Source organism: Lates calcarifer, linkage group LG3 (genome assembly GCF_001640805.2).
Source record: "Lates calcarifer isolate ASB-BC8 linkage group LG3, TLL_Latcal_v3, whole genome shotgun sequence".
In the NCBI taxonomy this organism is placed as follows: domain Eukaryota; kingdom Metazoa; phylum Chordata; class Actinopteri; family Centropomidae; genus Lates; species Lates calcarifer.
This window is the reverse complement of record NC_066835.1, coordinates 17,907,783-17,925,132: the sequence shown is the minus strand read 5'-3', so window position 1 is coordinate 17,925,132 and position 17,350 is coordinate 17,907,783. Positions and strand designations below refer to the sequence as shown.

Genomic DNA, 17,350 nt, shown 5'->3' with positions numbered 1-17,350 from the left:
GACCCCACAAAACGCATGGGTTCTATTCATACTTGAGGGCTATAAAATACATATGTCCGAGACACTGATTGATCAATAAGTTACTTGGTCAACAAAAAATGAATTCATTAACTTAGACCTGTAACTAATGCTTATCCATATTATCTACTTGAGCAGTTAATCTCTAATATTAAAAATGTACATCACTATTTCCTAAAATTGCTAGAGGACTAAAAGAGCAAATATTCACATTAATTTGAGAAGCTGGCAGCAGTGAATTATTGACATTTTTATATATAATTGATTAATCAATTATCAAAATATGGCAATTCATATTCTGTTAATTGTTTCAGCTCTAACATATTTTAAGAATGAATTCATCACTCCACCTTCTCAGTTGTTAGGATTGCCTCTTCTTTGTCTGATGCGATAATAAACATAATAACATTGGGTTTTTGGACTGTTGGTCTGACAAAATAAGATATAAGATATCATCTTGGATTAATTGACAATGTACTCTGAACATTATTTAATAATGAAAATAATCCTTGCAGCCCTACTATGACATATAATTTATTATGTAAAAGTAGTAGGTGACTTTAAAGGTAGCATCCATTGCATTGCAAACAATAACATCACACTTGCCTTGAATTTAGAGATTTTATTTGCCATTTCTGACACAGATTACATTTCAATATTTCAGTTGATCTTGTAAATTAAAACTCTTTATACAGTAGCAGTGGCGTGAAAATAAATATACATAAAAAATACAAAACAGAAAAGTAACGCTTCCAAATATGGAAGAAAATTATCTAGAACTGTGTGTTGCCTTATTTTTATATATTATCTTCAGCAGGCTTGAAAAAGCATCTTCTGTATGAAAAAGCCTAAAACATTGAGACTCAATGGGGTTTGGATGAAGATCCTCTTGTAATAATTTAAGTTTAAGTATCAGAGCATAAATGACAACTTACACTTCTGCTTAAAGAGATCAAATGATAATTATTTTTTTGAGTTAACAAGATTTTATTGCACTTTCCAGAACCATATTATGGAGCAGGCCAGTGGCTGAATGCCAGCGCCTGCTCCACCCAGTGGTTCTTTGTCAAGTTAATGAAGCACTTTTTTTTAACATATTATTTTCTAGAAAAGGGACCAAGAGGTTAGGGAAAAGATATGTACATACAGTATACATGGATCAGGCCGCCTTAGACAGGCACAAGACATTCACAGTTCTTCTCTACATGATGCATAAATACAAAAACATTTGTAATCATAGATTCTATAGTTTGTCTGCAGTGTTTGCAATAAAACAGCAATCACTTTAACTTCAAATAAGATCGATATACAGTGTGTGCTATCATTGATGTGGGCCTGTTATTGCTGGTTGAACTCTGTATCACACTCTCCAAATCAATGACAGGAGTCTGTCTTAATGTTTGCAAACAGCAGATATAGATGAACACAGTCACTAGTTGTAGATGAAAAGGAGTTGGAAAAAATAAAATATATTGTCATACAGGAAGTACAATTTTCATTTAATCTATTCATATATATACTAGGAAACATGTAGAATTCAGTTATAATATATGCAGAACTGTATTAAAAGTAAACAGTGAACGTTTGTGGTTATTAAAACGTGGAAAACCTTTTGGTTTTGCAATAAAATATATGTAATTTTTCTTTTTCTTCTACACAGTACAGTAAAACTTTGATCTTCAGTTTATGAGGACAAACCGGTCAAAAAAAGTGTTGTTAAAGCATACCCTAGTTAACTGTTTGGTCCAAGTATCACTAGTTGCGTAGAGTACTGAAATGCTGTTATTTCTTTGTCCAAAGTAGAGATATGGAATAAAAAGTGTAAAGATATGCAGCCGTCTAATCCAAAAGTTGCAGGTGCTTAAAGCAAAATGTTTCACTTTTTTTGACCCTTGTTTCCTCAAGTGCAATTGAGCATTCACATGAGAATAACAATGCATTAAAGACAGCTTTTAACATATGTAGACATGTAATGAAGGCATCACCCTTTACAACTATCGCCCCCGGTCAAAAGTCCATACAAATGAAAGTGGTTGTGTGGTTTTTGATAAAGCTGGCTTGTCTTTCTTGGCCAGTGCTGCTGCTGCTATTGTCTAAACTGCCTTTCGAACCTCAGGCACTTCTCCTCATGTCACTTTACCAGTAGCTGTGAGGCCATCAGAGAATGATGTTTTATGACCCCAGAGTGCATCCATACTTGGCACACGTATATTGTAGTTTAGGGTGGATGAGGCAGGAGAGGGCCAGTGGTGTTGTAACATGAGAGTCCCCATCTGTACACTAGTCGTCCCTCAAAATCTGCCCCATTCATGCCCAAGTTGTCCGTTAGATCCCCTCTTCAGGGCTCACTTGTAACAGAGCTGCTCCGGTGTGGTCTTCTCCCACCCCCCGTCCAAAATAAGACTCTTAATCCAGAGCTTTTGTCCTGTTTTCTTGGTTCATTCCCAGGGACAGAAGGGGCGGAGATGTTGGCGTTCACATGAAGGAGTGCTCTGCCGGAGGCCCGTAAGAGAAGCCCGGGAAGGCTCCAGCTGCTTCCTTGATGCTGCTTGTCACAGTCTGGGTGTCAGTGCACAGGGAGGAGGACACGGGCAGGTGGGTGAACTCGGGGTCGAAATGTCGGAGGTCTGTGGGTCCGGACTGTGAAACGAAAGAGGAAGGAATTAGAAAGAACACTAGTAGCTGATTACCACTAAGCATTATGTAATACATTGTTTGGGACCTGATTTAAGTCATTTTTCATGACTCAAACATTATCTGCTTCCAGCCTTTTAAATGTCAAGATTTGCTGCTGTTCTGTGTTTTATATGATTGTGGAGCTGAAACAATTAACTGTCAGTTAGCTAGCAGCAATTTGACAACAGGGTACTTTATCACAGGCATTTTAAAGTGTAAATCACAGGTTGCATCCTCTTAAATGCTTATATTTTCTGCTTTGATGACAGTAAACTAAATATTTTGAGGTTTTGCTTGCTGGTTGGATTAAGCACAACAATTTAAGACATCAACTTAATGGCTGGTATGGCCATAATATAATGTCACAAAAATGTCACATAGTGCCCTGGGATATTTCTCTCTATTTTCTGACTTAAGTAGATGAAATGATTAGTTGATAATGAACGTTATTATTGGTTAGAGTCCTGGTATGAACGTACCACTGAGGGAATGAATGGAGGCGTGATCTTCTTGGCCATCAGGTCATCCCAGTTAATCGGAGAAAAGAAGGAATGGTACTTGAGTTCAAGCTGCAGGGAAAGAAAAATTCTAGATGAGCAAACTGATAGAAAACAAGCCTCAAGCTGGATGTGGTTTGTAAGTTCAAGAGTCAGCTGTGCGCACTTACAAAATCATCCTTCACTCCCAGCCTCTTGGTGCGGTCCTTCTGCAGGAGCCCCTCCAGCAGCTCCCGGCCTGCGTTTGACACGTTGGGCTTGAGCACCGGAGCCTTGTGCAGGATGTTGTTGTACATCTCAGCTGTGTTGCGACTGTAGAACGGAGGCTGCGGAGCAAAAGTGATGACAGCAAATTGAGTTTATTTGATGAATAAAAACAACCAGGGGAGTTTTATGCACAGGCGTAAAGTCACAGGTTTCACTTACAAGTCCGTAGAGCATCTCATATAGCACAGATCCCAGGCACCACCAGTCGACAGTGCGGTCGTACGCCTGCTTCTGGAGGACCTCGGGGGCCAGGTACTGTGAGAAACAGGAGAAAGTCAATGAAAGTCTAATATTTATAATTTATCCTCCTAAGTTGTGTTTCTGTTTTGCTAATGAGGATGTACAACAGTCTAGAGATTTGTTTTGTACCTCTGGTGTCCCACAGAAAGTTGTTGTGGTACCATTGGGATCGAGGCCTTCCTTGCAGAGACCAAAGTCTGTCAGGACAATGTGGCCCTGTGAGTCTAACAGGATGTTCTCAGGTTTCAGGTCCCTGTAAAGACAAAAGAGGAAAGGTTCAATTAAAATGCACCAGAGCTAATATGTTATTCTTAAGCACCTCTTCCAGATTATGTTCACATTTGTCCACTAGGGGGTGCTGTAGGCTTGTTCATTACCTGTACACAATGTGCAGGGAGTGGAGGTAGCCAAGTGCACTTGCAATTTCAGCAGCGTAAAACCTGGCTCTGGGCTCCAGGAAGATCCTCTCTCTCTGGAGATGGTAGAACAGCTGGAGAGGGAAAAAAACAGTCTGTCAACATCTACTTCAAACAGATGTAAATGTGACCTGATTCAGTTTTGCAAGGTTTTTCTGGGTGGTGTGAGACTGTGGCTTACCTCTCCACCATTAACGTAGTCCAGCACAAAGTACAGTTTGTCAGTAGTCTGGAAAGAGTAGTGCAGCCCCACCAGGAAGGGGTGCTTGATGTTCTTCATCAGCACACTGCGCTCAGCCATGATATGCTTTTGCTAAGAGGAGGAGGAGAAAATATATTACACTCTTCATTCATCTTAGTGGCATTTGATCTCATACAACTGATAGAAATTGAGTTAAAGAAGCCGTGAAGACACATCTAAGGCTCTTACCTCCTTCTTCTTCAGGATGATTTTCTTCTGCAGCACTTTGACAGCATAGTAATTGGTGGACTCTTTGTGTCGAGCCAGCAGAACCTGTCATAGAGCAAACATTTGCATCAGTGATGGTGTGAACAGCGGCGATAGATAAGAGTTATGTAAGAGAAAGTTAGACAGAGAGACAAACTCACCTTTCCAAAGCTGCCTTTACCGATGATTTTGAGGTAGTCAAAATCACAGGGTTTGATCCTAACGTGGAGAAACAGGCAGAAATTTAGGATTTTTGCTGCATGTTTCTTAACAAAATGGTAGCTGCTGACATTTAAAATAAGGAGATTTTTTAAGGATACTTACTGAGTGTCCTCAGCCAGTGAACTTCGGGAATTTCGGCACAACTAGAAGATAATGAAGTGGAGGAAATAATGAATACACTGCTATGTTTTGGAAAGAAAATGACTCACACAGTCAGTCAGGGAACAGTGTCTTCTTACCGGACTATCGGGAAGTTGACTATTTTCCACCTCCTCATTTTGATTCTCATCAATCTTCAGGAGACTGTTAACTTCAACACTGGGGGAAAAAGAAAAATGGCATAGTTATAAGATGGGTTTTTAACAATTTTACAGTATGGCTCAGTGTTTATGTTTTCAAGACTTGATTCAGTCTGGAGGATTACATTTTTGACTTGTGTCGACAGGATTCAAAGCAGTTTTTGAGCCTGGGGAGCTCAGTGAATGCTCCCCGTCGGTTTGTAAATGACCGTCTGAAACTTCCAGACAGGTCAAGTTTAGTGAAGGCTCGGGGTGTAACTACCTAACCTGTCTGAGGAACAGCTTAAGCCGCTGACCCCATGACAAGAGGGTTCAGACGGCTCTGCAGGACTCAGTGGGTCCAGCTCAGACGCCCTTTTTATTCCCCCCTCAAGGAGGAGCATCTGGAGGGGGGACAGGTGCGGTGCTCAGGTATTTTTCCAACAGCCGCCAGACCCTGATCCTGGAGGGCAGGCCGCGGGAGTTCAGGACAGTGTGATGGGCCAAGCCATGTATCATGTAATAATTGGTTTATCCTCGTCTAGGGGACAGAGGGGATTTGCTGGAAAGGTGATTACGCAGTGGAGAGGTTGTCAACAGGCTCGTCATGAAAGGACTATTCTTACCCTGGCTTCTTGGACTCAGATTATACTTTTCACAGAATGTCCTGCCAAACTCAGGTGGCTGATTGGATTGGCACATTGCACACTGATGGTGAATGGGCTAATGATCAGGAAGTTACTGATGCCCAGAGATGCTCTTTGCGCCTCATTTTGAAGCCAATTTTCCATCCAAATCCAACATTTTTACATAACAGAACATCCTCTTTGATGGAAATACTTACTGTTGGCAGATATGTGGGGTAGACACCAGCTTCTGGATGAAGTCATTCAGCCCCATTTTTCTCTCCTTGATGAAAGCTGCAAAAGGGGAGGGAGGGGATGGGGACATTTACATCAGCATCACCCATCATACAGTATCACTCAACACAGACGATGCAAAGATTTCCATTAGAAAAGAAAATATCAGTGTTGGGAGCTGTGTAATCCGCAGTTTGCGAGTTCCAAATATCCTGTTAAAGGGTAGATTTGCGTGTTGTGCATAGACCTCTAATGCTGCGGGCTTATAGGTTATGCAACCACTTGGGTCACTCATTCAGATACCAACAGTAGTGATGGCCAACAAAGCATTTTCCATCCTACACTCTTATTGCAACGCAAACCGCCTCTTTTTTTTTCGAATTTTATGCAGATTTGTTGTTATTATTCCAAGCGATTTATGTGGATTTTCTACAATATTTATATGAAAGTAGAACACAAAAGCACTTTGCAGTTATGTTTAATTACCAGTCAACACATATTAATAAATATATCACGGTTAGTAAGGTTTGCTGAAAAATGCATGGCTTTACTGATGCCTGTCTATTGTAGTACTGTAATAATTGTGTCAATTATGTCGCTCACCGGCAAGAACGGCTACAATCCCCCTCATTTTGCAGTAAGTTAGATCACATCCAGCTTCAGTCACGGCCATGTTGAGCGATAAACAAATATCCAATATAAACACAGAGGGTAAAAAACAGAAACGGAAAGTAATAGCTCCTTAGTGGTTCTCTTCTGGTCGTCAGTTATCTCTGACTTCAACGTGTCGTGTCCCGGTAAAAACGCGCAGGGCTCAACCGACCGCGCTGCGCTCTGCGATACTGCTGCCCACCGAGCGCCTCGGCCAGTGTTTATATATATATATATATACAGAACACGTGGTACAGAGAGACAGAGAGGGGAGGGGTGAGGCCACACCCCCTTCTCTTTCGTCAACCGCTGTAACCAGGGCAACCACTTGGCAGGCGTGACGTCACGGGATTCCGCTGCAACCATTCTCTGCACAGAAGGCGAGGGGGGGGGGGGGGGGGGCGGGGGTGGATGACGAAGAGAAGTCACCGCAGAGGAGGAGGAGGAGGGAGGGTGAAGGACCCCCCTCACACTCCCACCTCCTCCTCCTCCTCCTCATCTTCTGTCAATGGAAAACTCCCGCTGACTGTAATCGCTTCACATACAAAGGGATTGAAGTCAGTTATTATGGAGGAGGAGGAGAACTGCAGACCAAAGCTGATACTCTTTTCCTTTTTTTGACTGCACACAAACCCAAAAATGGGCAGCTCCCAATCTTCCCCTGCAGCTCTTTTATTTTGAAAGGACGTGGAGAAATGTATGTCACGACTGGTGCATCTCTCTCACCACCCTGCAACAGCTGCAGTCTCTGATCCCAGTAACCCACATAAAGGTTAGAGAACATAATTTCGCCGATAAATCCGAGCAATTTGCAGAAATCAACATGTGCTTTTGCATTCTAAATAATTACTGGATTCCTGGGGCTGATAAGGTCAGGGTTTTGAAGGTGACTTGACACGGCAGAATTACGTAAATTCAGAGAAATTGCACATGACATCAGGCTCCTCTAAGCTCAGGCAGTGATCGGTCCAGCTGTCAGAGATCTGGTCCACTAACCCTGTAAGTTACATAACTGTGCCATAATGCAGATAGCTATACTGCCAGAGGAGGAGAGTGAGCCACATAGAAAATTTTCCAGTGAGTGTTACCACATTATGGGTATGGTTCCCACAGAGACAGACCTTTTTATCTAACCAGAAACATCGCTATGTCTGTGTCAGAGTTCCAGTAAGTGCTTGTTTTTGCCACTGACAGACTCAGATTGTTATTATAAGTGTCTGACAACATTGTGGATAGGATACCTACAGAGATCGACCTTTTTATCAAAGGGGAAAATCCTTTTCGTTTAAGCAGAAACGTCCCCATATATCACTACCAGACTCCATTGACAAAAACAGTAATTTTACCGAGCAGAGCACAGCAGTTGCTGGCCACGATCAGTTTGTTTATTTGTGTTATTGTGTAGTATTTTTTACTTGCGTACAAGATCTGAATACTTCTTCCACTACAGAAAGTCACACAATAGCACAAACAAACTAAAAGGAGCAGGGAGCAGGTAATCCAGCAGTTCCTGCGCTCTGCTCGGTAAAATTACTGTTTTTGTCAATGGAGTCTAGTAGTGATATATGGGGACGTTTCTGCTTAAACGAAAAGGATTTTCCTCTTTGATAAAAAGGTCGATCTCTGTAGATATCCTATCCACAATGTTGTCAGACACTTATAATAACAATCTGAGTCTGTCAGTGGCAAAAACAAGCACTTACTGGAACTCTGACACAGACAAATGCCCTATTGATGACCTATTGTTGTTGTTGATCAGCTAACTAGTTAATCGACTCATCGCTGCAGCTCTTCTACTTTCACTTATGTAAAAGATCTGAGTACTCCTTCCAGTACTGTTCTCATAAACACCTGCTTTAGAGATTCATTCATGTGTCAGTGGGGAACTCCTGGGTTTTGTCCCCTGTTTGACATGTGACACTCATGCATAATTTATAGGAAGTGAGACACCACGGGATTGGTAGTTCTGGTGCTAAAGAAAGAGGAAGTCAAGTGCCTTATCTGTGGTGTAGGCCCAAACAGAAACTGGCTGGTGCAGGTCAGTGGTGAATCATGTCGTACCCAGGAGGAATCCTGATCGAGCACTCAGAGCTCAGCTCCAGCTCTGTTTACACAGAAACACACCAGATCCAATTGCATGACACCGACACCTCTCAGGCTTTGTGCGGTGCTTTTTCCCTCACCTCATGTAGTCTCTCTCTGAATTATTCAAGTGTATCATGTCATCATCTCTGGTAACTTACACAAGGATAAACATGACCAGGGTGGTTCCTGTTATTCCTATGCCACTTCTGTCTTTGATTTGCATCATTTCTGTTGCGACGGAACAGTCAAAACATGTGATGGAAAAGTCAAGTGCTGCAAAGCAAAATCACAGCTGGTTGAAGTGGTGGTGCTTCCTCTTTTGACAGTGTGAAGCTTTTTCTGACTAAGAAAAGTGACGCATAGATCAGTGTGAAAAGGAGTCTCACATTCTTGGCAGTCTGACTAAATCTGTCCTGTGTTGATCAGGGCTACCGCTAAAGTTTTGATGTTTTTTATCAGTTAATCTGCAGATTATTTTCTGTATCGGTGGTGTGAACTATTAAATGTCAGGAAAAATGACTCTAAGATGACGTCTTTTTGTTTTCAGAGCCTGCAGAGTTCATTTTACTGTAATTTAAGACAAGGGAAAGAAGCTTTAAGAAGCTGGAAATGTCACTTATTTGTCATTTTAGCTTAAATGATCACTTAATTAGCAGTGTAGTCGCTGATTAATTTTATGCCAGTTGATTAACTGATTAAATAACAAATGATTTCAGCTCTCATGCTCATAAATTAAAGATTTTCCATCCTGTAGGAAGTGTCAGATCACCACAAATGCATCAGAAATGCCTTCTCGCAGTTTCTCTCTGTCTCTCTCTCACACGACATTAATCAGGTTTTTGTTTAGCACCTTCACAAAGGCCGCCTCCCTGCTTTTCCATCGCTCTGTCCAATCATGTGATTGATGCTGAGCAGCGCTTCCGCTCGCTGACAAGTAGTTGTGTGAGTCACCTGCCCAGTGGATCCAGTAAAAGCCTCTCTAACTCTCACGGGGAGCTGTCGATCATCCCTCCCCGGCCTCGACGGCAGTGGCGGTGGCGGTGATGCCACTTGTTCCACATGAGTACAGGCTCTCTCTTAGCCCCAGTTCATCTCTCTCATGTGTATATACAGCTTGTAAATGCTACATAGTGAGTTACCAGTGCCTCCAGAGCAGCAGTAAAGTAGGTTTTTAATATTTCATAAAATTAGATGCTTAACTGTGAGACTCAAAGCTGTATGAGAAGCTCAAAATGAGGCTAATCGAATACTAAACTGCTACCTGCTCTTACCTCCAGTGTAGTGGGTAGGAGGCAGCAGAAGGTGGGTGAATGACTCATACAGGCAGGTCCTCAGTGACCAACTGTAAGCCTGGGAGGAGGTCTGCTGGCTAATGAGAATGCAGGATTTCTAATTACTGTGGGTCTTGTTGACTGACTCCGAGGAGCCTTTCGCACCCACACAGTCATGCCAGTGTCATTAGAGTTCTGCAGAAACCTCATCTCCTTGCAGTTCCTCTTTTCGTTTTTTGAGCTTGCGGCCTGCATCATTCTCTCACATACAGTACTATCAGTGCTTAGCACTTACTCATACAGAGAACCGCAGAGAGAGAGAGACACGCCAACCGGAGGTGGCGGTCTACTCGGCATCGCAGTGGCAGCCCCAGGCCTCCAGCGAGAGGAGCAGATTTTGGCTCACGAAAAAAATAAATAAATAAATACGGAGTTAGAATTACTCTGTCTTTGTCTCCCTCCTGAATTCTCAGGCAGGAGATGAGATGTGGTTTTTCTGTTTTCTCCACGGGGATTAGATGGCTGCTCATGTGCCTGCTTCATCTAATAAAACAGATAGAAATGTTTGCTCTCTCTTGTGCGATGACTCAGACACACACACTGCAGCCAAATTATTCCATGATAACTTAACTTTAACTTTAATTTGCTGCCAAGTAAGTTGGGATGATCCTGCCTGTTTGGAACCACAAAGCCTCATTTAATTATTTTAATGTGACTGCTGTTACTGCTATAATTACCATCATGATTATAAGATGAGTTTTTTCACCATGCACTCTGATATTAGTGCCAGTCTGATATGTGTTTGCTCAGTTAGAAGTTTATACCAGTGCTGTATGTGACTCTGTACAGCAGATTTCCTGTGTATTACTGCAAACTTAGAGAAAAGGAAGCAGATAAGAAAACCATTTTTCATCATTCAGAGCACCAGACTTTCATTCACCAACTGTAGCTCCCATGTCAACCGAGCATCATGAATCTGACTTCCCGTATAAAACACAGTTCCTTTTTCCTCCCTCTGTGTGTATATACAAGACTCTATATAGAGCAACAGGCTGCTGGACATTTAGAAAAAGCCTCTAAACTGTCACTGTCACCCCAGAAGCACACAGGCTAGCACAAAAAGCTAACTCGCCAGCAAAGCCTCCACTGTGAAACATCCAGTTTCATGGGCTGCTCAGTTTTGACAGTTGCCGCAAATCCAGCGTAAACCTCATGAGGTCAGTTATTGCTGTGAGATATTTCATCTGGAAAACATCCGCGGAGAATCAATCGAGTGCGGCGGCTGGAAACCAAACCAATCAATGAAGCGTGTGAAGTGGTTTATACGATGACGACAATGAGTGCCATTGTGTTATGAGTTTGAACCCAGTGCCGAGTTGTGGCCTCAAATCTCCAGAACACTGTCAACAGGAACTAAACAAAAGATTATCCATGAGGTGTGTTTGTGTGACTGAATGATTTATTGTCATTTCATATTAATTCAGGAACTGATTTAGATCATTTAAAAGGAATTTCTTAACATGTTTTTCCCTTTTGAGAACAGGCAGTGAAGGCTCAGTGAGCAGATGAGGTGCAGTTTATAATAATCTGCAAATTGGTTGAAGTCTGATTCAATCGCCTGGAAAGTAATTTTGTTCTACCTCCGCTCATGATGCCTCTAATCCCCAGAAATGCTCCCTGAGTGTTTCCAGAGCACAGTGAGTGAAGTTAAGTTTATATGCCGGCTTTGCAAGACTACAGGGCGGAGGCCAAATATGTACATCTGTCTGTGGCTAACACCCTGAAACACAAACTAAACTACAAAGCAGACGTCCAGGTTTGGTGTCAGTCTTAAAGGAATACTTTTTGGGGTTTGCTTTCTTGCTGAGAGTTAGATGAAGAAGATTGATACTACTGTCATGTCTGTACAGTGCATATGAAGCCACAGGTAGCAGCTGGTTAGCTTAGCTTAGCCTGAAAGACTGGAAGCAGGTGTAAAGCTAGCCTGGCTCTGGCTTCTAGCTGTGGTATCGATGTTTTTGTCTAGCTCTCATCAAGAAAGGAAACAAGTGTATTTCCCAAAATGTGGGACTGTTCCTTTAAGGTTTAGGACGCATTACAAAGGGGAAAATTTGCTTTTCAGATTTTCTGTGCCTGTATCCTTGGGAACAAAACAGTTTTTCAGGCCGTCAGCGATCACCAGGATCATCTGATTCTCTCAGTTCCCGGTTACAATGTCAAGGCCTTGGGAGCAGCTTTTATCCTCTCAGCTGACAAATGAGATGAGGAGCAGGGGAGCTGCAGGGAGGGAGGAGAGGAGAGGAGAGGAGGGTGACAGGCGCTGGGCTGGACGTTACAAAATTAACCAGACATGCAGGAGCAGACATAGGAGGTTATAGATGGTGGCTTTAAATCCACCAAAGCCAAAAAAGCTATTTAAGTGGAGGCGATGACGTCAAAGCAAAGCAGAGGGAATGCAAAAAGGAGGAGGGGATGGTAAACAGTCATAAACATACAAGAGTCACATGGTTGAATAGGCAAAAAAGGACAGTATTTAGACGACTGAGAGGAGAAGTTACACGTCTCAAGGTGCATCCTCCTCTGCAGCCTCTCAGCTGCACATTAATCCCCACACATCTCACAACACTAAATTAAAGGAACACCTACCTATGAAGGATTTCTTGCCGGTCTTCATGTCCTCCTGAGTGTTTGATTATATTTGCTATCGGGCGTTGAGTCTCTGATGAATGAACGGCTGTCTGCTGCAGAGTGCTCAGGTGATCGAGTGCATCAGAAAAGATGTAGCCCTCTTGTAAAATATAAGCCTCCCTCTCTCCTGTTTGCTCTCTCCGTCCTCCTTCGTCTTCGCTGCAGCTCTGGTCAGAAAAGTATTCGATTCACAGGCAAAATAACTTTCCCCGCTGCACTTCCCTTTTCTGTCTGCCTCCTCTGCTCTTCCTCTTATCGTCCTGCCTGCGCTGAGACCAAATAGCTGAAACCAAAGATCTGTGACGCACCTGCCTCTCCTCCTATATACCCCCTCCCCTCCTTCCACCTTCCACCTCCACCCTCATCTGTTCTTTTATCCACCTGGAGAGCCTTGTACAAAACAAAAGCAGGTGTCTGGTTACAGCTCCTGCAAGCGTGGGAGTCCCACCGGAGGGGAAACCGGTCTCCATGACACAGAAACTACCTGAGGAATACAGAGGACAGACGGGGAGGTTTTTAAATCTGCTCTTAATTGGCCACAACTACGCAAGTGATGCGTTTGCTGCTCATCAGCCTCCTCTGCCTTCTTCACTTACCATCTCTCAGGAGTTTTGCGGGTACAATTATCTGGTTAGTCACACTGACAGATTGCTTTGTTAGCTGCCTGCCTAGGGCTGTAGGCCATCAGATACAAAGAGTGCTATGTGGTGGTGAGTGAGGTCTGTGGGGGGGTTGATGAACAGGAGCAACAACAGCATCATTGATGATGAATAATGCCATTTGTTACCCAGTGAAGTGCTGCATCAAATTATGATTTTGCTTTGGAAACTGGATGAACTAAAATCACTTGATCAAAAATCACTGACGAATCCATTACCTACATTTACAACCTGTTAAGTCATCAGCCTCAAGCAGTGTTATAGTACTTGGAGTTGAGCACTGATCAGGTCAAGTTAAGTTTATTAACACAACAGAAGTTATCGTGAGGCAGTTTTCATATAGACCATACGTACAAAAACCCAACACTCAACCTTAATGATTTGGCGCAAGATATCGCAAACTATTTTAATACAATAATACGTGCCGATTCATGTGCATAACGTCAGTAATGGTTAGTGCTAAGACTGGACAGACCGGAGCATTGACTTCATTTGCACTTAGAAGTTGGAGATGAGGACTCTTTTTGGACTCTTTTTGGTCAGTTTTTAGGCTCTAATAATACAGTGTACGATATTTATGGTTGGATTAATACAATAGTACATCCTGATTGCCGTGCATATCATCAGTAACAGTGCTAAAACTCAAACTCTGACTTGAGACTCGACTTGAGACTCGAGGTTTAGTTATTTGACTGCAACACTGGCCTTGATAAAGATCACTGAGTTGAGTCAGTGACTCTGGAAACCCCAAGAAAAGCTCAAAAAGGCAATAAAATAATTAATAAATGCTGCATAAAGATGCCTTTGATTCAGCTGTTCTCTTCACTTGTTAACTTGAATTTAACAAATAAAATGAACTCGAGCTCTTTGTATGGGTGAGAAATAAAATAAAAATGTTTTAATGGTGGTGGTGGTGGAGGGTGCCATCTGACACGCCACTCCAAGTCCTCCCACACAGCAGGTTTTCAACTGGGTTGAAAGCTGGTGACTGTGAAGGTTGTGGCATATGATTCACCTCATTTTCATACTCATCAAACTACCCCATCTGCATTTGTGTTGTCTCTGTCCTTTAATTTGTCACCTGTTTCAGCAAAGCCCTTTGAGAGAGAGAGCTGTGGTGACCCTTTGATATCAAAGACCGGAGAACTGCTGGCCATGCTACCTCCTGCAGTTTAGACTCGACTTGCAAAGACTTAACCAACTTGACAACAAAACCATTTAAATCTCACGTTTTTATCTGGACTTAAAGAAAATAAATATGACAGGCTTTGCATGGCCACACAACATTTACATTCTGTTCATTTGACACATCCTTGTGTGGAAGAATCAGATCTTAACATTTATTTATTTTTTCATTGTTTACATATCATAATACACCTTCAACCATCCCACTAGTATCTTTTCCAGCAAAATTGTTTTGCAAGTTTCAGGAATGACAACAGATCACATAACCAGGAAATACTATACATGCAGGTGGAGTTGGGGATTTCCACTGAAGCTGTAATCTCTTTTTGGATGTTGGTCTGAGAAGATGCTTGTTTTCAGGTGGCAAACCAAACACTGCAACTTCATCTGACTGGATAATTTTCCTGTTAAGCACTTGAGACAATGTGGTGAAGAATTGTAGGACAAACATAAGTTTGTCACAGCCGTCAGCGGCATCAGGGTAAATTTGTGCCAGTGTAGCCTTGCTCAAATTTCTACTCCCAGTGTAATCGGATCCTCTGAATTACCGAGCTATTGTTTACTGAAATCTGAGATGCTGCTTTTCTGCAGGTCTAAAACATGGAGAATAAACTGAACAGCCACGACATTAAAAGCACTGACAGGTGAAGTGAACATTGATCGTCTCGTTACAATACAATGTTCTGCTGGGAAACCTTGGGTCCTGACATTCATCTGGATGTTACTTTAACTACCACTCACTTAAACATTGTTGTAAACCTGAGCACCCCCCAAGGCAGCAACACTCCCCAATGTCAGGGGCCTCCCACCACACCACGAAAACTGCTCAGAAATGTCTTGAGAAACACGACAAAGAGCCCAAGGTGTCGACCTGGCTGGGATGATGTAGGACAAACCAGATCCCTGTAGGCCCCCACCCGACTTTGTCGTGTTCTTCAAGACATTTCTGAGTGGTTTTTGTGGTGTGGTGGTGTGATGGGAGGCCCCTGCCATTGGGGAGTGTTGTTGCCATGGGGGAGTGCTTGGTCTCCAACAATGTTTAGGTGGCGGTACATGTCAAAGTAACATCCAGATGAATGTCAGGACCCAAGGATTCCCAGCAGAACCGTTTTACCTCCAGAGAGGTTTTTAGTTTTTCCCTGACGTTGACATAAAATCCTCATGGACGTCAGATTTTACTCTCAGCCTGTGTAAAGTCACAGTCAGGAGGTGGGAGTGTGACGATCATCTGTGTGAAAACATATCTGTGTCTCTGAGTAATCAAGAGTCAACATCCGTATCTAACACGTGAGACATTTTACAGCTCCTCTGTTCTGCTTTTATTAATATTCTGATGTACAGATTCCTGCCCTGCTGCTGAACTCTAACTTCAGAGCAAACTGAAACTGCTCCCACCACCAGCTAATGAGAATTATTTAAATTTCAAAACCACAAGAGGTCACAGAAAGTTTGTAAATGCACTCATACAAAGAGCTTTAAAAGAAGAGTGCAGGGCTTCCTCTTTAAAAACTCACTGAGTCATGGTGTTGAAATGAAGCAACTTCGCCAACAAACATATTTTTTCAGCCTGCTCATCACCTTGACCAACACTGCATGACATAGTTCACAAGGGGAAAGTGAAAATAAATACAGATTGATATCGTGTGACTTGAGAAAACGACTGCAGGGATGCTTCTCTTTAAATACAGCCCGAGTGTTTCACGATGAGGCCGAAGCACAAGAATAAAACATGGCAGGCCAGTTTTGACTCCACAGATTTGCATGTAATTTAAATTAGGGCAGAGTGCGAGGAGGGGAAGTGTAAGGAGAAGGAGTGACAGAGACGAAATGTTGATTCAGGACGTGATTGTTTGTCGCTGACGATCATCAAGCAACAATGAGCTGTTGTCTTAAAGAATTAGAGAATTATTGGTCGTATTGTACGTATTGTGTAAAAGGAAGCTGCTGTAGATCAGATTAATGTAAAATATGCATGAAGATAAATGAGAGAGGGGGAAATAACTGGTTGATGTGGAATAATGCCATCATGGTTAGCTGAATAAAAGAATCTGGTGGATATTTGTGGGAAAATGCTTGTGTGCTTTCTTGCCAGATGAGAAGATTAATATCCCTCCACGGGTGTAAAAAGGCATGTAGTAGTATCACAGGGCTTCATGTGCTGGACTATTTTCTTGGTGGGTTGCAGTGGCTTCACTTTTTTTCTTTCTATGGATTAACGAAGCAAGATGCAGTGAGCTTTACGTGCACTCTCATGCAGATTTTGTTCCCTTTCTTCCGAGCCAGGCTAGCTGTTTTCCCTTGTTCACAGTGTTTATGCTAAGCTAAGCTAACTGGCTGCTGGCTGATTTATTGGACAGACATGAGAGTGGCACCGACCCTCTCATCTAACTCTCTTCAGGACAGCAAATACGCACATTTTGTAAATGTTCAACTGATTAGTCAGTTAAAATAATCCTTTTTTTAATTGTCAAAAAAAAACAAAAACAACTGGATCTATGTTCTTTATACATGTTTAAAATCTATGTAGAATTTTGTCATCCTTGACATCTGTTGCATGTTTGTCTGTCCTGGAAGAGGGATCTGTCCTCTGTTGCTTTTCTTGAGGTTTCCTTCATTTTTTTTTTTCATTTTAGGGAGTTTTTCTTTTTCTGAATCGAGGGTCTAAAAGACAGAGCATGTTGTATGTTGTACAGACACTTGAGGTGAAATTGTGATTTTGTAAGTCTAAGTCTAATAAAATTGACTTCTGACTATTCAAAAAAAGATCAAAACATTCAGTAGACAATGAAAATAATTGTTGGTAGAAGCCTTAATGTAGAATACAATAAAATGTTGCCCATCTGATATAATAGAATATAATAGAGGAAGTCTGAATACCATCAACTTGTT

The 17,350-nt window shown here is 42.2% G+C and overlaps 1 protein-coding gene across 1 annotated transcript; it reads right to left on the bottom strand.

The window, feature by feature from the left end:
- Positions 1-625: 625 nt before the first annotated feature.
- si:ch211-195b13.1 (STKc_SGK domain-containing protein) lies at positions 626-6,795 on the bottom strand. Its single transcript, XM_018699917.2, has 13 exons — positions 6,526-6,795; positions 5,907-5,982; positions 5,024-5,102; positions 4,887-4,927; positions 4,724-4,781; positions 4,545-4,628; positions 4,296-4,427; positions 4,076-4,188; positions 3,828-3,951; positions 3,618-3,713; positions 3,362-3,517; positions 3,174-3,263; positions 626-2,658 (listed from the first exon to the last, which is right to left on the bottom strand). Exons 1-13 carry the CDS (start codon positions 6,593-6,595, stop codon positions 2,494-2,496), a joined length of 1,284 nt encoding a protein of 427 aa, XP_018555433.1. The 5' UTR covers positions 6,596-6,795; the 3' UTR covers positions 626-2,493.
- Between the last annotated feature and the right edge of the window lie 10,555 nt (positions 6,796-17,350).